Source organism: Stenella coeruleoalba (assembly GCF_951394435.1).
Source record: "Stenella coeruleoalba genome assembly, chromosome: 4".
In the NCBI taxonomy this organism is placed as follows: Eukaryota; Metazoa; Chordata; class Mammalia; order Artiodactyla; family Delphinidae; genus Stenella; species Stenella coeruleoalba.
The window spans coordinates 71,021,488-71,041,112 of record NC_137149.1 but is presented as its reverse complement, the minus strand read 5'-3'; the positions used below and the strand labels follow the sequence as shown (position 1 = coordinate 71,041,112).

Below are 19,625 nucleotides of genomic sequence, written 5' to 3'. Positions count from 1 at the left end.
GGTCTAAGCTCACCCACCTGCCCTCGATTCCATTTGTAACAAATAGGGCTAAAGTGAGTTTTAATGTTTACCTAGGTTTGACGGCTTTTCTGAAACATTCCTAAACTTTTTTAGACATGTGATGTCTTTTTTATAGGGTGATGATGAATTAGCCATAGATGTGATGGACAGGCTGAGCCCATCCATTCTTGAGAGCTTCATCCATCTCACTGGGGCCGATCAGGTAACTTTAATGATTTTGTGCTATTCAATCGTGTGTTGGAACTTAAGACATACGTACATACATGAGTTTCTTTTACAAATGTCATGCATTAGAAAGTATTTTTGAAAATGGTAAAGGGCTTTAAAAATAAAAAATACTTTTAAAAAAGTGGCATACACACACACAAAGTGGCACTAGTTTATGCTATGGTCAGTACTCTTCCCACAGAAATAAAAATATTTCATCTTTGTAAAATTCCAACCATTCCAATCTCAAAAATTTCTCTTAAATCTGAAGCTGCTGTCGACTACTGTTTGCTATTTATTACGGTATATAATATTCTTGATCTATATATGTTGGTTAAAAGGCTATGGAGAAAATTTTTGTTGAAATTCGAAGCAAAAAATTGCGCTCTGCACCTTCAGTAACTGTATTTGTTGGCTTTGCCACGTAAATTTAAGTGCATAGAGTAAATATAAAGTATTTTATGCCTGAGTCATATGTAATTTGACTCATTAAGATGAAGAAAAACACTTTGTCAACACATACATAAGAAAGCTGATACGAACTTTCTTAGTTTGGCTTGGGGGAAGAAAAGATCATATATCAAGATTTCAAAACTGATATAAGGATAACCATCACACTTTACTACTTGAAATTATTTTCTTCCCATTTTGGAATACCTGGACAAGAGGTTTCTGTGCTTTCCACATAACACTTGGCTCTCATACCTAACGAGTTATATGTAACCAAGAGAAATATTAATAAATTTTATAAACCTAAGAGATGGTTATAAATATGTGCAATTTAAAGCATTCTGTTTTAGATTATTAACCATGAATTGAGAAATGGATGGCTGTCTCTAGTGCCTAAAACAATGCCTGACTCGAAGCGGGTACTTATGAATATCTGTTGAATGATCGAGTGAATTGGGCCTCTGTTCAGTTTAAGACTCCGGTTTTTGTTGTTGTTTTGTTGTCATTGTTGTTGTTTGAATCATAAGTAATTTGCTCTTAAGGTAAGTCTTTATCTCTTCAGTATAAGAGCTTTGAATATTATTGAGCAAATATTTGAGAATATGTACCTCTGGAGAGGAGCCCGTTTCCCCGTCTGTTCCACTTATGCATATATAGGGCACATCAGCATGAAAGTTAATGGTTCATTTTTGAGTTCTCTAGCAGCTTCAGTATGCCCGTGAAAGCTGCATATTCATACATGAATTACATAAGTAGTGGTTCTTAAACTTTTTGGTTTATGGATCTTTTTTGAGACTAACACAAACTATGGAATCTCTCTCCAGAAAATTGCATGTACACATGTGCACAAAACAGCTTATATGCAGTTTCAGGAATTCTCTGCTCATATTACCCCTGTTTAAGAACCTCTGTTCTAGAAACTAGCAATAAGCCACTTATAGTTAAAAGCAATTTATATGGCAAAACTTTGAAAGTTGTTGAAATATACAATAATCAATTGGTTTTGTTTTTTTTTCTCTGCATAGACTACTTTGCTGTATTGCCCTAGCTCAATAGATTTACAGACATTAGCAGAATGGAACTCTTCTCCTATTAGCCACCAGTTTGATGTGATTAGTCCATCGCACATATGGATATTTGCACATGTGACCCAAGGCCAAGATCCATGGATTATAAGTCTCTCCAGTTTTTTAAAGCAAGAAAACCTTCCAAAACACTGCCCTACAGCTGTGAGCTATGCTTGGATGTTTGCGTACACAAGACTTCAGTTGTTATCCCCACAAGTTGATATAAAGTAAGTTGTTTTTCTAGTGCAAGTTTTAAAATGTATAGACTGTCAGCCTTCATAAGGTATGCATTTGAAAAGTTCTACAAATTGGAAATCCCATAAATAACATGCCGTAACATACTGGTATGTGAAGAAGGGAGATGAAAGTTGTAAAGGATCCAGTCTCATTATCCTTTCATTCTTTTCGTATAATTTGGTCTCACCAATTTGTAATCGTTCATTTACTTAATAACACACTGCTTGGTACGTAGTTTGTGTCCAGTGAATGAAAGAATTAATGAGGAAATCATCCAAAAATGAATATGGATGTGAGTATAGATAAGTTTGTAGATAAAGGGTGAGAAGTGAAGGGAAACCGAGTTCAGTGACCTTACTTTTCCTGACAGCATTGTAAGGAAGGCCGTCCACTGTTAGGGATTCGTGATAATGACATTGGTTTTAGTTCTGAGGATAATGGTAAAGAGTTGGAGTAACTGGTGATGTGATGGAGAGTTGACCAAGGCTTTATAACTGCAGGTTAGTCTTGCTCTTAAATTTTAAAGAGAATTTATTTGAGTTTGGGTTCCTGATTTCACCTTATCCAACATGCCATTGATCAGATTGCACGGCATGAGTCCTCCTGTCATAACTTGACCATATAAACCCAACACCTGGATAAACTTAACACCTTCAGCTCATATTAAAGCCTGCACAGGGCTTCCCTGGTGGCGCAGTGGTTGAGAGTCCGCCTGCCGATGCAGGGGACACAGGTTCGTGCCCTGGTCTGGGAAGATCCCACATGCCGCGGAGTGGCTGAGCCCATGAGTCATGGCAGCTGAGCCTGCGCGTCCGGAGCCTGTGCTCCGCAACGGGAGAGGCCACAGCAGTGAGAGGCCCGCGTATCGCAAAAAAAAAAAAAAAAGCCTGCACAAACCTGGCTCCTCCAGTCTGTACTTTCTCCCTTACTTTCTATCAGTGCTATCCATGTACTTTATGTTGGAGCCAAAATAAACCTCTCAGAGTTCACTGAATGTGGTCTGCAGTGTCTATTCCGTGAGTTTTTGTTCACATGAACCTAGAATGCCTTTTGTTTTCTTTATGCCCTGCCCATATCTGATGCATCGCAAATTCCACCTTATTTTTAAAGCCTTCTCTTATATCTCCAACCCAGAGTAATTATTTCTTCTTTTGCATTTGTGTGTATCTATATATACATATATATATATATAAACATATATACACACGCATATATTCTTTGTTTTTGTTTTTAGTTTATATATATATATATATATATACACACATACATGTTAGTTATATATCTATGTAGATTCTCAGGTATTATGTATTGGATGCTGGTTTTTTAAAGAAGATTGACACATGCCACCTTGTGTAACATTTATGAACTTATTTAGTCTCCTTTAATTACCATATTTTAAATTATAAACGCTTCTCCTACCACCATTCCCTATATCCCCTTTCTGCTCTATTTTTCTTCATCAAACTTAGTGCCATCTGACATTGTTTTATTTCTCTATTATATATCTCCCCTAGCACACATGATGTCAGTGATTTTCATTTTTTTAGCAGGTTTCTGTTTTTGTTTTTTTTACTGCTGTCACAGTGCTCTGAACATTTTTAAAATACTGAGAAACGACGAATCAGTGAAACGATATGTATTATTTATCAATAGATTATAAATCTATTGAAGGTGAGGAATAAAACTTAGTATTTTCCCTGTCTTTGTTTTGCTCTCAGTCCTTAATCCCAACAGAATTTTTGGTATTTGGAAAGATTTATGGAATTGTTCCAGAATATCTTATTGGTCTAATATCTCAAAACAGAAATTTGATAGAAGCCTTAAAAATGTAGATATTCTAGGGGAGGGGGAAGGGTAAGCTGGGACAAAGTGAGAGAGTGGCATGGACATATGTACACTACCAAATGTAAAACCGATAGCTCGTAGGAAGCAGCTGCATAGCACAGAGAGATCAGCTCGGTGCTTTGTGACCACCTGGAGGGATGGGATAAGGAGGGTGGGAGGGAGGGAGATGCAAGAGGGAAGAGATATGGGGATATAAGTATATGTATAACTGATTCACTTTGTTATAAAGCAGAAACTAACATACCATTGTAAAGCAGTTATACTCCAATAAAGATGTTTAAAAAAATGTAGATATTCTTTGACTCTGCTATTCCATTTTCAGGAATTTACTCAAGAAAATAATAAATCATTTATTATAATTAAGCATATAGCCAAATATATAGTGTTGTGTATAATAGGGAAAAATTACTATTAGCTAAAATATCTGACAGTGAAAGTATGGCTGTATCAATCATGATAATCTCTATGATATATGGTCATCAAAAATGATGTCATGGAAGTATATTAATTTACATGGAAGATGTTTAAATATATATGTTAAGTATAAAAAAGCATGTACAAAACAAATGAAACAGTATTCAATTTTTATTAAATGAAAGAGATGTATTTACGCCTTTATTTTAATGTATATGAGTTGAAGATATGTAGAAGACTTACAGTGCTTATTTTGGCATAGGAGTAAAGGTGATTTTCATTTTGTTTTCACTTTTTTTCCCTACATGGAGCATGTATAACAAGTTATAAAATGTGACCTGATAAAATATTAACTGTACTCACAGAAGTAATAGATTAGGTTAAAATGATCCTATAATGTGTTTTGTTTTTCAGTCTAATATTTTATTCATTATATCTTATTCCGCCAAGATTCAGTGGTAGCAATAAAAACTGTATGCTAACCATCTCCCCTAAATTGATAGAAATTTAGCTTTAGTTTTAAAAAAAAACTTTTCAAAACATGTATTATTTATGTCTTCCTGTTTTTCTTCTTCTTTTTTTCAGTAGCCCCATCAATGCTAAGAAAGTAAATACTACCACGAGCAGTGACTCATACATGGGCCTGTGGAGAAACTACCTGCTTCTTTGCTGCAGTGCGGCGACTTCCACGGCATCTTCAACATCTGCGGGTTCCGTGAGGTGCTCTCCTCCTGAGACGCTGGCGTCCACCCCTGATAGTGGCTACAGCATTGATTCTAAAGTAAGTTTTCTGCACCTGCCACTGAATCCAAATGGAAGCATAAAAATAATGTTTTAAAATTTCTTTTTCAGGACAATAAAATAACTTGGTTGAAAAGTGCATTAGTTACTTGGACTAATACTGAAAATAGTTCAAGAAATCCTATTACTATTTTTATGGGTTCTTAGTTGGAATCAATAATGCGTAAAGTTTTTCTTTTAGAATTTCCCTGGATTATGTAGGGGTACAAATAACTTGAAAAGAATAGTGACATAGTCTTCATGATATGACACTAAATATTATCAGGTAGTTGGAGGAAATTGACAAAACTTAACACCTGGGTGTCTAACTTTAACACTGATGACTCTTTTAGAAGTAATTTTTTTACTCATTTTTACAGATCAAGAGAAATAGGCCGATGGATAAACAGCCTATTATATGATGATGAGTGTCTGTAAGGAATTAAGAGACCTGCAAACCCCACTTCCATTAACGAACTTGTAGCGAGCCATTGGATAAATCATTTAACTTTTTTAGATTATGTACACCACAAGTGAATTTTGAAACGACTTTCATTCTAAAATGTCACCTATCCATTGTCCTTGACCAAATACTGTTGAAATGTCAAATTATTTAGTTGGATGTACTATCATTAGTGGCTGCGATAAATATAATATTTTTTTTCCAGATTATTGGCATCCCATCCCCTTCATCTTTGTTTAAGCACATAGTTCCAATGATGCGCTCTGAGAGCATGGAAATCACAGAATCCCTTGTTCTAGGTCTTGGCAGGACCAACCCAGGAGCTTTTAGGTAATTATCTTTGCATGTTTTCTCTACGCCCTAAAATAGCAAATGTGGCTCCTTGGAGAGAAGGTGAGGTAGAGTACTTATTATCAGGATAGTTGCATATCAGTCCTGACTTTTACTAGCTAATTAGCCATTTAACATTTAACAGGTTATTTACTTTATCTGAGCCTTTATTTCCTCATTTTGATTGAGTAAATAACACCATATTCTCTTCAAAGAATGGTTATGGAAATCAAATATATATTATACATAAATACGTTCTAGAAATTATAAAATGCCATGTAAAGTTGTAATATTTTCCTACCTGATTTATTTACACAGTGATTCTGTTAGTTTGTAATCTTGATCTGTTGCCTAAAACTGTAGTTTTTTTCCCCTTCTTGTTCAAGAGAATGACTATCTTAAAAGAAGTATTTATGTACATATTTTATATTATTCTTGGTGTTTTTGATAGTCATAAAGCAAATTCTTCATTTTTGCCTGAGTTTCTGTTTTGTTACTGCCTGATGGATCCTGACTTTATTCTTTTGAGGTTGTCCTCCATTGATATGGGGTGACGTTTGATGTTTTGTCTCCAAGATAACATGTACAACAGAGAATAGGTTAATAAATTGTAATATGTCTGTAGGTGTGGGGATAGCATTCATTATAAATGAAGTGTTGGAAGATAATTTTATGACAAGTAAACACACGATCGTGCTAATAGAAAAAGTGAGATACAAAAATGATCTCAGTTTCTTAAAAAACAAATCCCCATAAATAGAAACAATTCTGAGGCAGATACTTTAAATGTCTGCAGCAGTTTCTATAGATGATGAAATCGTGGATGGATTTTATTTTCTTCTTATTTTTTTGTATTTTCCCAATTTTCTACAACGAGTTACATTTGCAATTTAAAATCAGAATGTAAGCAAAACAACAAAAAGATTATTTTCATGAAGTTCATACCCTTTGACCCATTAATCTCCTTTGTAAGGATTAATCCTACGGAGATAATCAGAAATGAAATCAAAGATTAATGTACAAAGATGTTCACTGGACAGTATTTATTTAAAAAGTTAGATAAAATTTAATGAAACAGTAATAACTGAAAATGGTTAGGAAAATTATCAGTACTAGAGCATTACGAATTAATTAATGGCATGTGAAAGTGGTTATTGCTAGTGTTAATTAAAGAAAAAGGGATACTATTTTATATATGTTGGAGTTTCAACTATGTAAAATGTATGTGGGTTGAAAATGATTGAACAGATTGTATTTATCTCTACAAATTAGAATAGGTGGCCTATACCATTTTTTCTGTTTTCCAAATGTTCTACAGAGTGCATGTTATTTCACAATCAAAACAAAACAAAACAGGGAATTCCCTGGGGGTCCAGTGGTTAGGACTCCACGCTTTCACTGCTTAGGGCCTGGGTTTGATCCCGGATCGGGGAGCTAAGATCCCACAAGTTGTGCGGTGTGGCCAAAACCAAACCAAAACAAACAAACAAAAATACAATAAAAATTGTGTTTAAAACAGTAGGATTAGGGTTAACACTTGTTAGTTTACATCATTATATTAATATTTACATATTTCTACATGTCAGATTATATATTTAGCTATTAATTAAATGAATGTATATCATTTTTCTTCTAGGGAACTAATAGAGGAATTACATCCCATAATTAAAGAAGCGCTTGAACGAAGGCCAGAGGTAAGTAAGCTGTGTCGTTTTCTAGCATTAAATATTTATTTGGCAAACGCTTAAAATTGGCTTCTCTATTCTATACAATATAACAAAAGTTACAAGTTCAGAAGTAAATAAGTAAATAAGTCTAGTGCAGTTTTCAACATTTTAAAAATGTGTAGAACTCTTCCCCTCCCCCCCCCACAGGAGGTCCTACTCAGAAACCCATTCTGTAATACAGATATGTAATTGCTCTACCTGAAGTTAGGATGGTCAGAGTCTGGATTGGAGCCGCTAACCTTCTCTGTAAACGACCAGATAGTATTTCCATCTTTGCAGGCCATCCTGTCTCTGTTGCAGCCTCTCAGTTTTGCTGCCTAGACAACTAAACAAGTGGGTGTTGCTCTGTAGTCCAATAAAACTCTGTTTATAGTTACTGGCAGCAGTGGGTCAGAGCTGGCCTGAGGGCTGTGTTTTGCCAGGCCCAGGTCTAGATCCCCAAATCTACACATCAGGTTCAGAGCAACTTTCAGAAGCCACGTGTCTTTTGGGACAGATGATATGTAATCCATAATTATAACAATTATTCTGCACTCAAATAAAGTCATAGATAAAGGGTTACATGAGCTACAGAGAAGAAAGCCTCCGATTCTGCCTGTGGTGTAAGAGAATGCTTTATAGGTGAAGCATGACCTTTGAGGTGAATTTTTGAAGCATAGTCCCCAGTGGACAAGCAAGGGAAAGACATTCTAGGTAGAGGAACAGCATTTGCAAACTTTATTTTAAAATTTTGGACATTGCAGATTTTTCTTTGTAATTATGTCATGGGGAAAGTGACTGAATGTTAGGCTGGAAAGCAAAAAAGGAACTATCTTATGAAAGGCTCTTGGTTTCAGCTTTATCCAGTAGACCAGTGGCAGTGCCCCATATGGCAGTGGAATCTGAGAATTCGCTGGGAGAGCTTGCTAAAAATTATAGATTCCTGGGCCTATTCAATGAGAATCCCTGGAACAGAACTCAGAAATCTATTTTTTAAAGCACCTTATATGAGTCTGATGTAGAACATTGAATGAGAGTCACTGCTATTAATGTTGGAGATCCTCTGAGGAATTTTAGCAGGAGAGGGAGATGGTGACAATAGCTACTTTTTATAGGGAACTTAAAACAGCATCTGTAAGTCTTCACTCCTCGATTGTAATTCAGCCCTGTGGAGTAGTGATAGTATCTCCATTTTGTAATTGATTAATTTTTGTTTCAGATTGATCGTGTTGGTTACAGTGCAAAATGATTTATTAGAGCAAAGTGGAATTGGAAATAAAATTAAGTAGCAATATTTGTACTTACAAATTTCAGGGCAAAAAGTCATCTTAGCAGGTGAATAGATGTGCACAGTGATGTGCCTTGAATGTATGTGCCTTGAATGTATGATATATTTTGAGAGCATTAGATTCACAATCTTTCTATGGACACAAAGTGAAAACAGGTCGACTAAAACTTTGCAAAAATCCTCAAAGATGGTTAAAAAAACATTTCATTCAATATGAATTGCAGCAGACTTCATAAGAGCTAAAAGAAACAGTAAATTTAATGAATTGGTTAGCCACAAATTGGCCTGCTTTTGGAAGGTAGAAAACTGGATTGTGGACATGAAAGTGAATGACTAATTTTTAATTGCTCTGTATTATGAAAATTATATCATAAATGACATAATGAGCTATAGAAGAAAGTGCTATAGGAGATGAATTATATCTTACCATTATATGAGTTTCTGTTAGAAGCAGAATCAAGTTAAGATGTTACAGCTATTACCCTAGGCGTTAGTACTTTGGCCCTACTAAGACAAACATATTAATTCGTGCCATGATGATCAAAGAAATTTGTTTTTGTTTGTATTTTTGTGTGTCAGAATTAATTGTTAAGTGAAAAACCATGGCATGAGCAAAATCTGTGGGGTTTCTCAGTCCCCTGTGTGATATTTTCCCTGCCCTTCTGTCATATTATTTGGGAGTATCTTAGGGATTCTTTACCATCCAAAGGGAACAGTTTACTAACTGTTTCAGTTCCTCTAAAGTTGTCAGATTAGCAAATCTGACCTAAAAGTAACTGTAAAGTGTAGAATTTTATTTTCTCCCCTCATAAGTGTTACTACTGTGTAAAATGTCATTTGATTTTATTTGGCTCGTTAATTTCAAACTATCCACACATACCTTTTTGATGCAATAGCCACCAGAGTGCCCAAAATCTACCTTGCACAAGCAAAATAATGAGCCCCCAAGCTCTAAGACATTCACATTATTCTTTCCAAGTTACACCAGCAACTTTTCTGTCAACGTCCTTGAAGGATTTTTAATTAACATCTTTGTTATCTTTGGAATAGAACATGAAACGACGCAGGCGTCGAGATATTTTACGAGTACAACTGGTACGAATATTTGAACTGCTGGCAGATGCCGGTGTCATTAGTCACAGGTTAGTATTGGATTTTGATTTTTTAAACTTTTTTAAAACTAGGGACCGTAATATTTTTTTCTCTGAGGAAATACAGAAAAGCACCTTTGCAACAACAAAAAATCTGTACCACTATAAACATTATTTACCAAAGATGCATCTGGTACATTAACCCATGGCTAAAAAATGTATTCAAGTTCTACCACTGGTACATACTGCTTCAGGCAAAAATTGGGTGTAATGTTCTTATGATTTTAATATTTTGGAGGATCTAGTAATCTAGGCAAGTGGACAGTAGCCTTTTTTTTTTTCTTTTGGTGTCCGATCTAACTATGTCTTACCTTGTTCTTAAGATCTGTTTCTTCTGGAGTTGTAAAAATCATATATTTAAAGGCTAAACATTTTAAGGTTTGCAAATTTATTTCAATCAACTATTAATCTATTGTGCTGAGAAAAATTATGAAATCCAAAACCATAATTCTTGTTTCTACCCTTTACAAATAAAAAACATAAAACCTGAGCTTATTGTTGACACTAAGACCATCCCCTTGAGGAAAATTCCATCAGCTTTATGTTGAGAAATAACTATTTCCTTAGGAAGGTAATGGTGTTGCCTGACCATTGAAGGAGGGAAAAAAAAGGAATCTGACCATTTCCAAAAAGGATAACTGAAAAAAGATCCTGAAGAAAAAAGTAGTAATAATCAAACAAGTGTTGTATTTATTGTTACTTTACTATTTGTCCTGATCATTTTTTCTCAGTGTGCCTAACACCTTTCATATTTAGCATTGAATGCTTTTGACAAGTGCTTTCAAAATATAGCTTTAATCAAAGAGAATTTAAACCATTGATTTACTATGATAGTAAATCAAAATAAGAAAAGAGAAACATCACTGTTTTTTTTTGTCCTCCACAAAAATAAAACAGTGGAAGTTAGCCAAAGTGAATTTGACACTGAACTTGATGCAAAAAATTAACCTAATACACATCTGAATCCTTTTTTCCTTGATTGCTTTTAATGTAATGTTAGTAACACAGTTGCATGTTTTGTTTTTGGATTTGTCTTTTTTTTTTTCTCCCCAAGAGAAGTCAATATAAAGTTATCCATTATGGACCATTATGGACTTTTTATATTCTTGCTTAAGGAAGAAAAGATGAATTTTGAATGGCAAGACAGCAGGGATCTTTAATTTGTTCACCCAGTCGATCCTATGTGCCTGATTCATAGTAGGTACTCAGAGTTTATTCTGGGCCAGGTTATAGTCTACTAAATTGGTTTCCCAGCCACTAAGAAGTCATGACCCAGAGTTTAAAAAACATTCGTTTAAGGAATAAAGGAAAAAATTTCAGAGTGAATACATTCAACATATTTTTATTGTTGTAGACTGATAGTTTTAATATGCTCTAGTACCATTGTTGCTTCTTTCTCTTATTTTCATGGCTGTAGGATATTTATAAAAAACTATTCGCAGCTATGAAAAGCATATTTAAAGTCATACATTCTAGAGGTATTTTTCAAATATAACAAGGAGAAGTTAAGCAAATTACTAAAATGCTCTGAAGTAGCTACTGGTCATGTGCTTAATAACTGATGGAATAAGACTGGAATCCAGGACTTGTGACTCTAACCAAACGATCCCTTTGCAGCCAGTAGGCTTCAGGCCCGGGACCTTGGCCTCAAAGAGAATCTTACTGTAGAGATTCTTGGGGCAACTCCCAAAGTCTAAAGAGAAGATTTGAAAACCAGCTCTCTTACTTGAATTCTCTTAAATTTTTGTATCCCCGGTAATACCTATGCCAGAATCTTGCTGAGAATAAGTACCTAATGGATATTTGATTGATTATGTTAAAGGTATAATATGAAAATGTGGGGCAACTATGCGAACATATAGAATTAGTCTTTCCTCTCTCTACCTTCTAAACTGATCCTCCCTACCCCATGTGTCTCCGTATTTCTTTATTTTAAAAAGCAATATATTTTGATGGAGAGAAAATAACATTTAGCACTCATAATAGGTGATTGAAGTTGGGTATGGAATTGAATAATGTAAATTACATTTGCAGTTCCTTGATTATGAAGCACCATGTATTTTTATATTTCAGTAAGCCAAAATCTTGTTCATTCAATTTTTTTATAAGTTGCACAGTGCTACGACTATGCAAATTTTAATATATATTATTCTGATTTTGATTATTAGGAATTTATTTTGACTTAAATTATAATTTAAAATCACATTTTCTTTACCATGTATTTCCTTTAATATTTTCAGTGCAAGCGGTGGCCTTGATAGTGAAACACATTTCCTCAACAACACTTTATTGGAATATGTAGATTTAACTAGACAACTCCTGGAAGCAGAAAATGAAAAAGACTCTGACACCCTGAAGGATATACGATGCCATTTTAGTGCCTTAGTGGCGAATATCATTCAGAATGTTCCAGGTACGATTTTTTAGCTCCTCAAACCACTAATGAATATTAAGAGACCATCGTATTATTTTCTCCCACTGAGGTTTTGTAATCTATGTTGACGAGCAACTTGTGAACATATGAAAAATATGTCAGGGTAACACGGATAGCAAGAATTTGTTTTACCTTTGAATTAGTATCAATGACTAGAAATCAAAAAGCAACCCATAGGTTTTCAACGACAGTCAAGACACTAACAAAAATCTGAAGAAATCAGTAGAATAAACTCTTTGGACAAACTTGTTCCAGACACGATGAGCGAAGAGCATAATGCTCCAAGTGGTATTTGAGAACAGAATTAACAAGATACATTTGACTAATGGGAGAAGGGGATAGGCACAGAAGTAGAGTATAATAAGGATACAGTGTGACTCATGATTTGTTTAACAGATGTGTGCCTATTATTGAACACATACTACGTGCCAGGTACTGGTTGAGGCAGCAGGAAGATTACTATATGCAATTGCATTTTAAAAAGTCATAAATACTTTACAAGTGTAAAAATGTGGTTATAGCTTTTGATATAAAATGTAAATACAAATGTTTCTTTTTCTTTCTATGAAAGAATTAAAGTTACTTTGTTACCTTAAAAAGTATATGCAAATAGTTGACTTTTAAAGTAAAATAATGGTTGTATTTTATAGGAAGGTCCTGTAAGCACTTCTTTAGATACATTAATTTCAAGTGCAGAAAACCTATTTTGAACTTTAGGGGCAAATGATGCTATATAGAGGAAAAGAGCCTTTTTTTCCTCTAAATTTTCTGATCTGAATTCAGCTCACTGATGTAAAGATGTAATTTAGTCCATTACTCAACACTTGTCTGCAACTTCCACATTGGTTCATTACGGTACTATTGAGTTTCTTCAACAAGAACTGATGCAGAGAACTTGTAGAATAGATTTTTAAAGTGGAAAGAATCCTTGGAAATCATCTAAACCAGCAGCAAAGGGCAGCAGAATGGGTTTGGACTCCAGGCCTCACACTTTACTACAAGTAGATCAGCTCCCCTGTTGTCAGTTATGTATATCAAGATTCCATGTAATGATCCTTTTATAGCTGAAAAGAGCTTATATGGTCCAAAGCCCTCTCTTACCGATGAACCAAGATCCAGAAGAATGTTATGTTAATGTTTCGGCAAGGTTACCATGTAGCCAGCAACAGCCCACGGAGAAGCAGTGTCCCGACTCTCAGCTCTGTGCCAGCCTTCAGGCAAGCATTGTGACTGCCGTGAAATTCTGCTTGCCAAGATGCCGTATTTCATATAACGCTGCATCTCACATAACACTGCACTACATGATGACATGCACTGCAACTTTGTTCCTGTTATTTGCATATATATAAATAATTTCTGTTACTCTGGAGGTTTGCGGTAGGTTAAAATGAAAGCTTTTGCTTTCTTTTTTTATAATGTATATTCAGTAACGGAGTTGACATGCGTATTAAGGAAAAAAGAAATGGAAATAATTTTTTCTACCTATTTTTTATTTACAGTACACCAGAGAAGAAGTATTTTTCCTCAACAGAGCCTTCGTCACAGTCTGTTTATGCTGTTCAGTCACTGGGCAGGTCCTTTTAGCATCATGTTTACGCCCTTGGACAGATACAGTGATAGAAATATGCAAATTAACAGACATCAGTACTGTGCACTAAAGGTATTTACCTAGAAATCTGATTTCTTTTTTCTTATGTTAAGAGTGGAGTTAAATTTTTTTGTCTCTCAGTGCCTGGTGTTATAAAACAGATAGGGATTTCTTCAGAGTACCTGAGAGAATATACATTTGCCTGCTGTATTCAAACATTTATACTGTAGGTTTATTTAAATGTACAAAATACAATGCAGAAAAGTTCCAGAATCTACCAAAATTGGGAGCCATTCTCTTAAAGAACTGAGGATTGCCTCAAAGGAATAACTATTTTTTTCCTACTTGAGTACTTACTCTTGGTCTTTTTTTTTTTTCCTCTTCTCCTCAAATACTGTTCAAACTCCATGTCTTATCTGGTATCACGATATTTTCATACTACTCGTAGTAAATTTCTTCATTTCAAAAGTTACTATTTTGCTTTTCTTTATAAAGAAAAAAATTAACGATATTGTGGCTACATAAGCATGAGTAAAATATCCTGCCTCTTCTCATTAAGCAACCAACATTTAACCTCTTAAACGTTTTAAATGTAATTCTAATATTATTGTTTGAAGGCTATGTCTGCTGTACTATGTTGTGGCCCTGTTGCAGATAATGTAGGACTTTCATCAGATGGATATTTGTACAAATGGTTGGATAACATTTTGGACTCTCTGGACAAAAAGGTACTTATGACAGTTCCCTTAAAATTCTATAATCAATTGTCATTGCAGTATTTAGAGTTATTGTATGGCCCACTGAACATATCTTTTTAACATAAGCTAGGTTAGAATTACAGGCAAAAAAATATATTATGTAAAATTAAATAAGATACCATAAACTACGAGATTTGTAATTCTTATTTAGTACTCATTTGAATAATTTTAATTTCCCTTTTATATTATAGGATTAATACAGTAGTGTGTGTATATATATCACAATAGAGTTCTGAGTCAATAAAAGAATATTAATTGTGGAATACATTGAGCTCCATGGAAAAATACGTTGTTTGCTATGTTTAGTTGAATTTTTTTTGACCACTCTCCAATTAATCATTCTTTCTTGACTTTCTTACTCTCATTCTGTACACACACAGACTTCACAGTTTAAAATAGGACTTAACATTTTTTCCCCTCAGAATAATTTTTCTACTGGGTTATCAAAAAACAAGAATAAAGCTTGATAAAAATAACTGGAGAGGTTAATAAATCACTCTCCTGAAAGCACTTAATCACTGTTCATATTCATCAACCACCTCCGGGGCTCTGCTGGAGAAGAGAATTGTACTTCTAAGAGTCTTATATAAAAAGCAGGAGACCAAGCATAATTTTTCCACGTTGGTTTTTTCTGCTGGCTGAATAAAATGAGAAAGAGTTGAACAAAAGGAGGCTTGAGTTTCGTGATTCAATACAGTGACTATATGCACTATATTATTTTAATTAAAATATAGAGGAGTAGATGAATAATATATCCCTTTCTCTGTTCTGGGCAATTTTGTGACCTTTACTTAGGTTCATCAGTTGGGCTGTGAAGCAGTTACATTACTGCTGGAGCTGAACCCGGATCAGAGCAACCTGATGTACTGGGCTGTGGATCGCTGTTACACTGGTTCCAAGAGAGTGGCAGCTGGCTGCTTTAAAGCCATAGCTAATGTATTCCAGAACAGGTACTCTAGATACTACTGTCTTTCATATTTTATTTAGCTTTCCTTAAAAAAGAAAACCTGTCCTTTTGAACTCAGAAATAATAATGAACCAGTACTTTCTTTCCTTAAGTGCTAACAAAATTTAACCAAATACGGATAATGATCCCCATGCATCTGTTGTACCTAATTGCCTTAAAAACAAAAACAAAAACACGCAGTCATCTCATAGGCTTAGCAGCTGCATGCCTGTAGCCTTCCCTTTATATCATGTTTATTAACTGGTGTGAAAGCCTCTAAACGTTATTTTACCTAACGTGTACAATGTGTCCCTAGGGATTATCAGTGTGACACGGTGATGCTCCTCAATCTGATACTGTTTAAAGCCGCTGATTCTTCTCGAAGTATCTATGAAGTTGCTATGCAACTTTTACAGGTTTGTAAACAAACGTTAATTAAAATATATTTTTGCTCGGGATTTAATGAAGCATAATAATCTGTTCTTGCCTTGAAAGTATGCTAACATTCAGCTCTATTTTTAATAGTGGGGTATGGTGTTAATTCCTGATTACCATTAGAAATAGAAGAGTAAAATAATATGGGTCATTTAAGTCTATAAATCATGCAAACTACTCAGAAGTGTCCTGTAGGGGATTATGTATGATACCCTTCCCCTTCCCGCAGCCCCCCTTCCGCTCACCTGTGTGTGCCTCTGTGTGTGTGTGTGTGTTGTGTGTGTGTGTGTGTGTGAGTACTTATAAAAACTGAGTGGTTAAGGCCTATGTGTGCATTTAACTATTTCTGTTCAGATAAGAATAATGCGAATCAAATTTTTTTTTTGAAAATCAAGTGAAAAGTAATTAGCTCTTTTATAATAACCTTTTATAATATTTCTTTATTAGACTGAGGAAAATAACCTAGAAAGTTAACTTATCAAGTGTGGATATATGATTATATCCATTGATAATGGGGTGTGGTTCTTCACTCTTAACCAAGGGTTAAGAATGGGATTCAGGGAGATGCACATTTTTCCAAAGGGTTTGAAGTGGTATTGAGGTTGGTAGGGACCATCTTAGGAATTATACCCTAATATTTTTATTAATTAAGAAGAAAGTTGAGTAGTGTAGCTCTTTGTATAGTGTAATGTCAAAAGAATTTTTAGCTTACATTCCATATTTAATCTGTTATTAAACAAGATAGTTTTGAAGAATTTTTTTTCAAGTATACATGTTTTTATACAGTCATAGTTTTGAATTGGAAAAGTGGTAAATCTTCTTTAAGTAATTGTATATTAAGTTGCTGAAGTTATTTTCAAACTATGCTACTGGCATTCAACAAAGGGAATGTAAAGGCTTGTAAAGAGTTACAGATCTTTTGCAAACGTTTCTTGGAATTAGAAATTAGCACCTGAAAAACTTTACAACATATATAACTATATAACTTTTAAACTGGAATATTGCTTGGGAGAAGATTTTATATTTTTCATTATAGCTGAAATTTAGAGGACCCATAAAATCTTAAATCAATGGAGTGTACATTCTTGTAGATCCTGGAACCGAAGATGTTTCGCTATGCTCACAAATTGGAGGTTCAGAGAACAGATGGAGTACTCAGCCAGCTGTCTCCTCTGCCGCATCTGTATTCTGTTTCATATTATCAGTTGTCCGAAGAACTAGCAAGGGCATATCCTGAGCTAACTCTCGCCATATTCTCAGGTATGATCATTGAACTGGTTAATAGTTTTTCTTTAGCAACCATTTTGAGAAAAACTACTTTTAGGAAATTTAAATATATGAAATTTGAGGTTGAATCAAAACCAAACGTGTCTTTATATAAGATAATCTTTTTTCTTTCGTATGAACTCTTAACACTTACCTACCATGATATTGAGATTGCTTATTAAAAATCTCTGCAGGGATTCTAACTTTGGCCTCCATTCTCCACCTCAACCCAGCTTTAAAAAAAGAAAGGTAGAAGGGGGCTTCACAGGCAATTGAAGAGTATTTCTTTAGTAGACATAGAACTTCCTGAATCTTCTGGTATGCAGTTTATCTTGTGTATTGGTCTGTGTTTAATAATAAAAATAGACAGGGATAGAGATACAAGTTTCTTTCTATAAGTAAAAGCTCTAATCTTAGGGAAAGGTCCTGCACTGCCTTAAGCAAAACTATTGCTAGGAACACACATTGCATTCTGGTCCAGTTTCCTTTCCTTGTGGGCCAACAGATATTCTTGGCAGGAGTTTTGAAAACATCAGGGCTGTGTCAGGCAAGATGTCCTGTATATCTGGGCCTCCCAGGATTTAGATTTAAGATAATTTGGGGGTTCATCCAGCTTAACCTCTGTCCAGTGAGCACACTATTGCAGATGCCCCCATAGTGCTTTATCCTTTAACTGAAAAGTTTTAATTATAATATTTACAAAAGACACTCAGCTAGTTTTTCTGCTCTTCATCTGCAACAAGATCTTGTTCTAATCCAAGTACTAGAAATGCACCAAAATTGGCGTGCAGGGAATAACAGAGTTCTTAAGTGGATCCTTTCCTTCATTTGGGCTCAAGGCATAGAAGCCTTGGCCTTCTTTGCACATCTTTCCACAGTACCTATTTTAGTGGTGGAGATAGTTTGATTCCCATCCCTAACTGACCTGAGTGGGGAAAAAACAACTTCAGTTCTCCTAACATTCAGTTTTTAAAGCAGCTCACGTGTTTGGTTTGCACTGATAAATGGCAGCAGTCAAGCCCCTTCCTTTTTCCCAGCTCCCACAGTCCTGATGGCCCTTTCAAGATGGACATGGATGGTCATCAACGCAAAGTAGTAACCACCGTCAACACTAATTTTGCTGCTGCTGGGCTTCTTCTGGAGGCTCCAGCACAGAAAACAGAGGAGTCCTCTGGGTCTCAGAGTTCATGAAATTGGTCAGGATGGCAGTGGGTGTTGCCATGGCCCCGGCTGCTCTATGCACTTACAACCCCCTGGCCAGGATCTCTTCATGCAGCTACTTTCAGAGCTCCAGGTCTAATATTTCATACTCATGGCAATAACATTGACCCATTAACAGAAGGGCTTCTTGTAAAAAGTTAGAATTGAGCATAAATATGTGCAAGGCACTGGACTGAGCAGTTCACTGGTACTATGTTGAATGTGCACAATAACTCCATGATGCAGCTGCTTTTGTTACCTTCTTATAGAATAATCAATTGAGGATCAGAGGTTGACAGGTTGGCCCTAGGTCAACCTGTAGGTATGTGGCAGAGCTGGGATTCAAACCCAGGTGTGTGTGATTCCAGAGCCAAGTTCCAAATCACTATGCTTCCATATTTATTCCTTCTGATGAGTAAATAGGTATAAGACCTAGTGGGCAAAACGGGACTTGAGGAGAAAGAAGGTTTGTACTTAAAGTGATTTATGGAAATTAAATAGCATATAAAAACTCACAGGCTTTGGAATCAACCTTGTATTTGAATCCTCTGCCACTTGATCATTGACCTTGGGCAAGTTACTTGGACTGTCCACCACACAGGTTTGTCATGAGCATTAAATGAGATGAATGTTAAAGCAATAAGCACATCATAGGCGTCTCCCCTAGATAAAACCGAAATATGTGAGATTTTTCATGGGTCACTTTAAATTAATCCATGTATAAAGATTGTCTTTTATAATTACATTTATTTATTTATTTGGTAAAAAGCATACATAGTAAAATTTACCATATTAATCATTTTAACTGTACAGTTCAGTAGTGTTAAATATATTTACATTGTTATGAAACAGATCTCCAGAAATTTTTCATCCTGCAGAACTGAAACTTTATACCTAGTAAACAGTAACCACCCTTTTCCTGAACTTCCCCCAGCTCCTGGTAACCACCATTCTGCTTTCTATTTCTGTGAATTTGACTATGTTAGATACATCACATAAGTAGAATCACACAGCATTTGTGGCTTTATGACTAGCTTAT

The 19,625-nt window shown here is 35.1% G+C and overlaps 1 protein-coding gene across 12 annotated transcripts in view; it reads left to right on the top strand.

Moving 5' to 3' along the window:
- FRYL (FRY like transcription coactivator) overlaps nt 1–19,625 on the top strand; it is a 293,018-nt gene that overhangs the window by 209,419 nt on the left and 63,974 nt on the right. For all 12 annotated transcript variants that reach the window (XM_079919426.1, XM_079919427.1, XM_079919433.1 and 9 more), the window contains 12 exons: nt 137–223; nt 1,704–1,972; nt 4,827–5,022; nt 5,690–5,814; nt 7,451–7,508; nt 9,859–9,950; nt 12,200–12,372; nt 13,893–14,053; nt 14,599–14,709; nt 15,535–15,689; nt 16,002–16,101; nt 17,212–17,380. In XM_079919426.1, the coding sequence (XP_079775552.1) occupies nt 137–223; nt 1,704–1,972; nt 4,827–5,022; nt 5,690–5,814; nt 7,451–7,508; nt 9,859–9,950; nt 12,200–12,372; nt 13,893–14,053; nt 14,599–14,709; nt 15,535–15,689; nt 16,002–16,101; nt 17,212–17,380 (1,696 nt within the window). The remainder of the gene's footprint in view (nt 1–136; nt 224–1,703; nt 1,973–4,826; nt 5,023–5,689; nt 5,815–7,450; nt 7,509–9,858; nt 9,951–12,199; nt 12,373–13,892; nt 14,054–14,598; nt 14,710–15,534; nt 15,690–16,001; nt 16,102–17,211; nt 17,381–19,625) is intronic.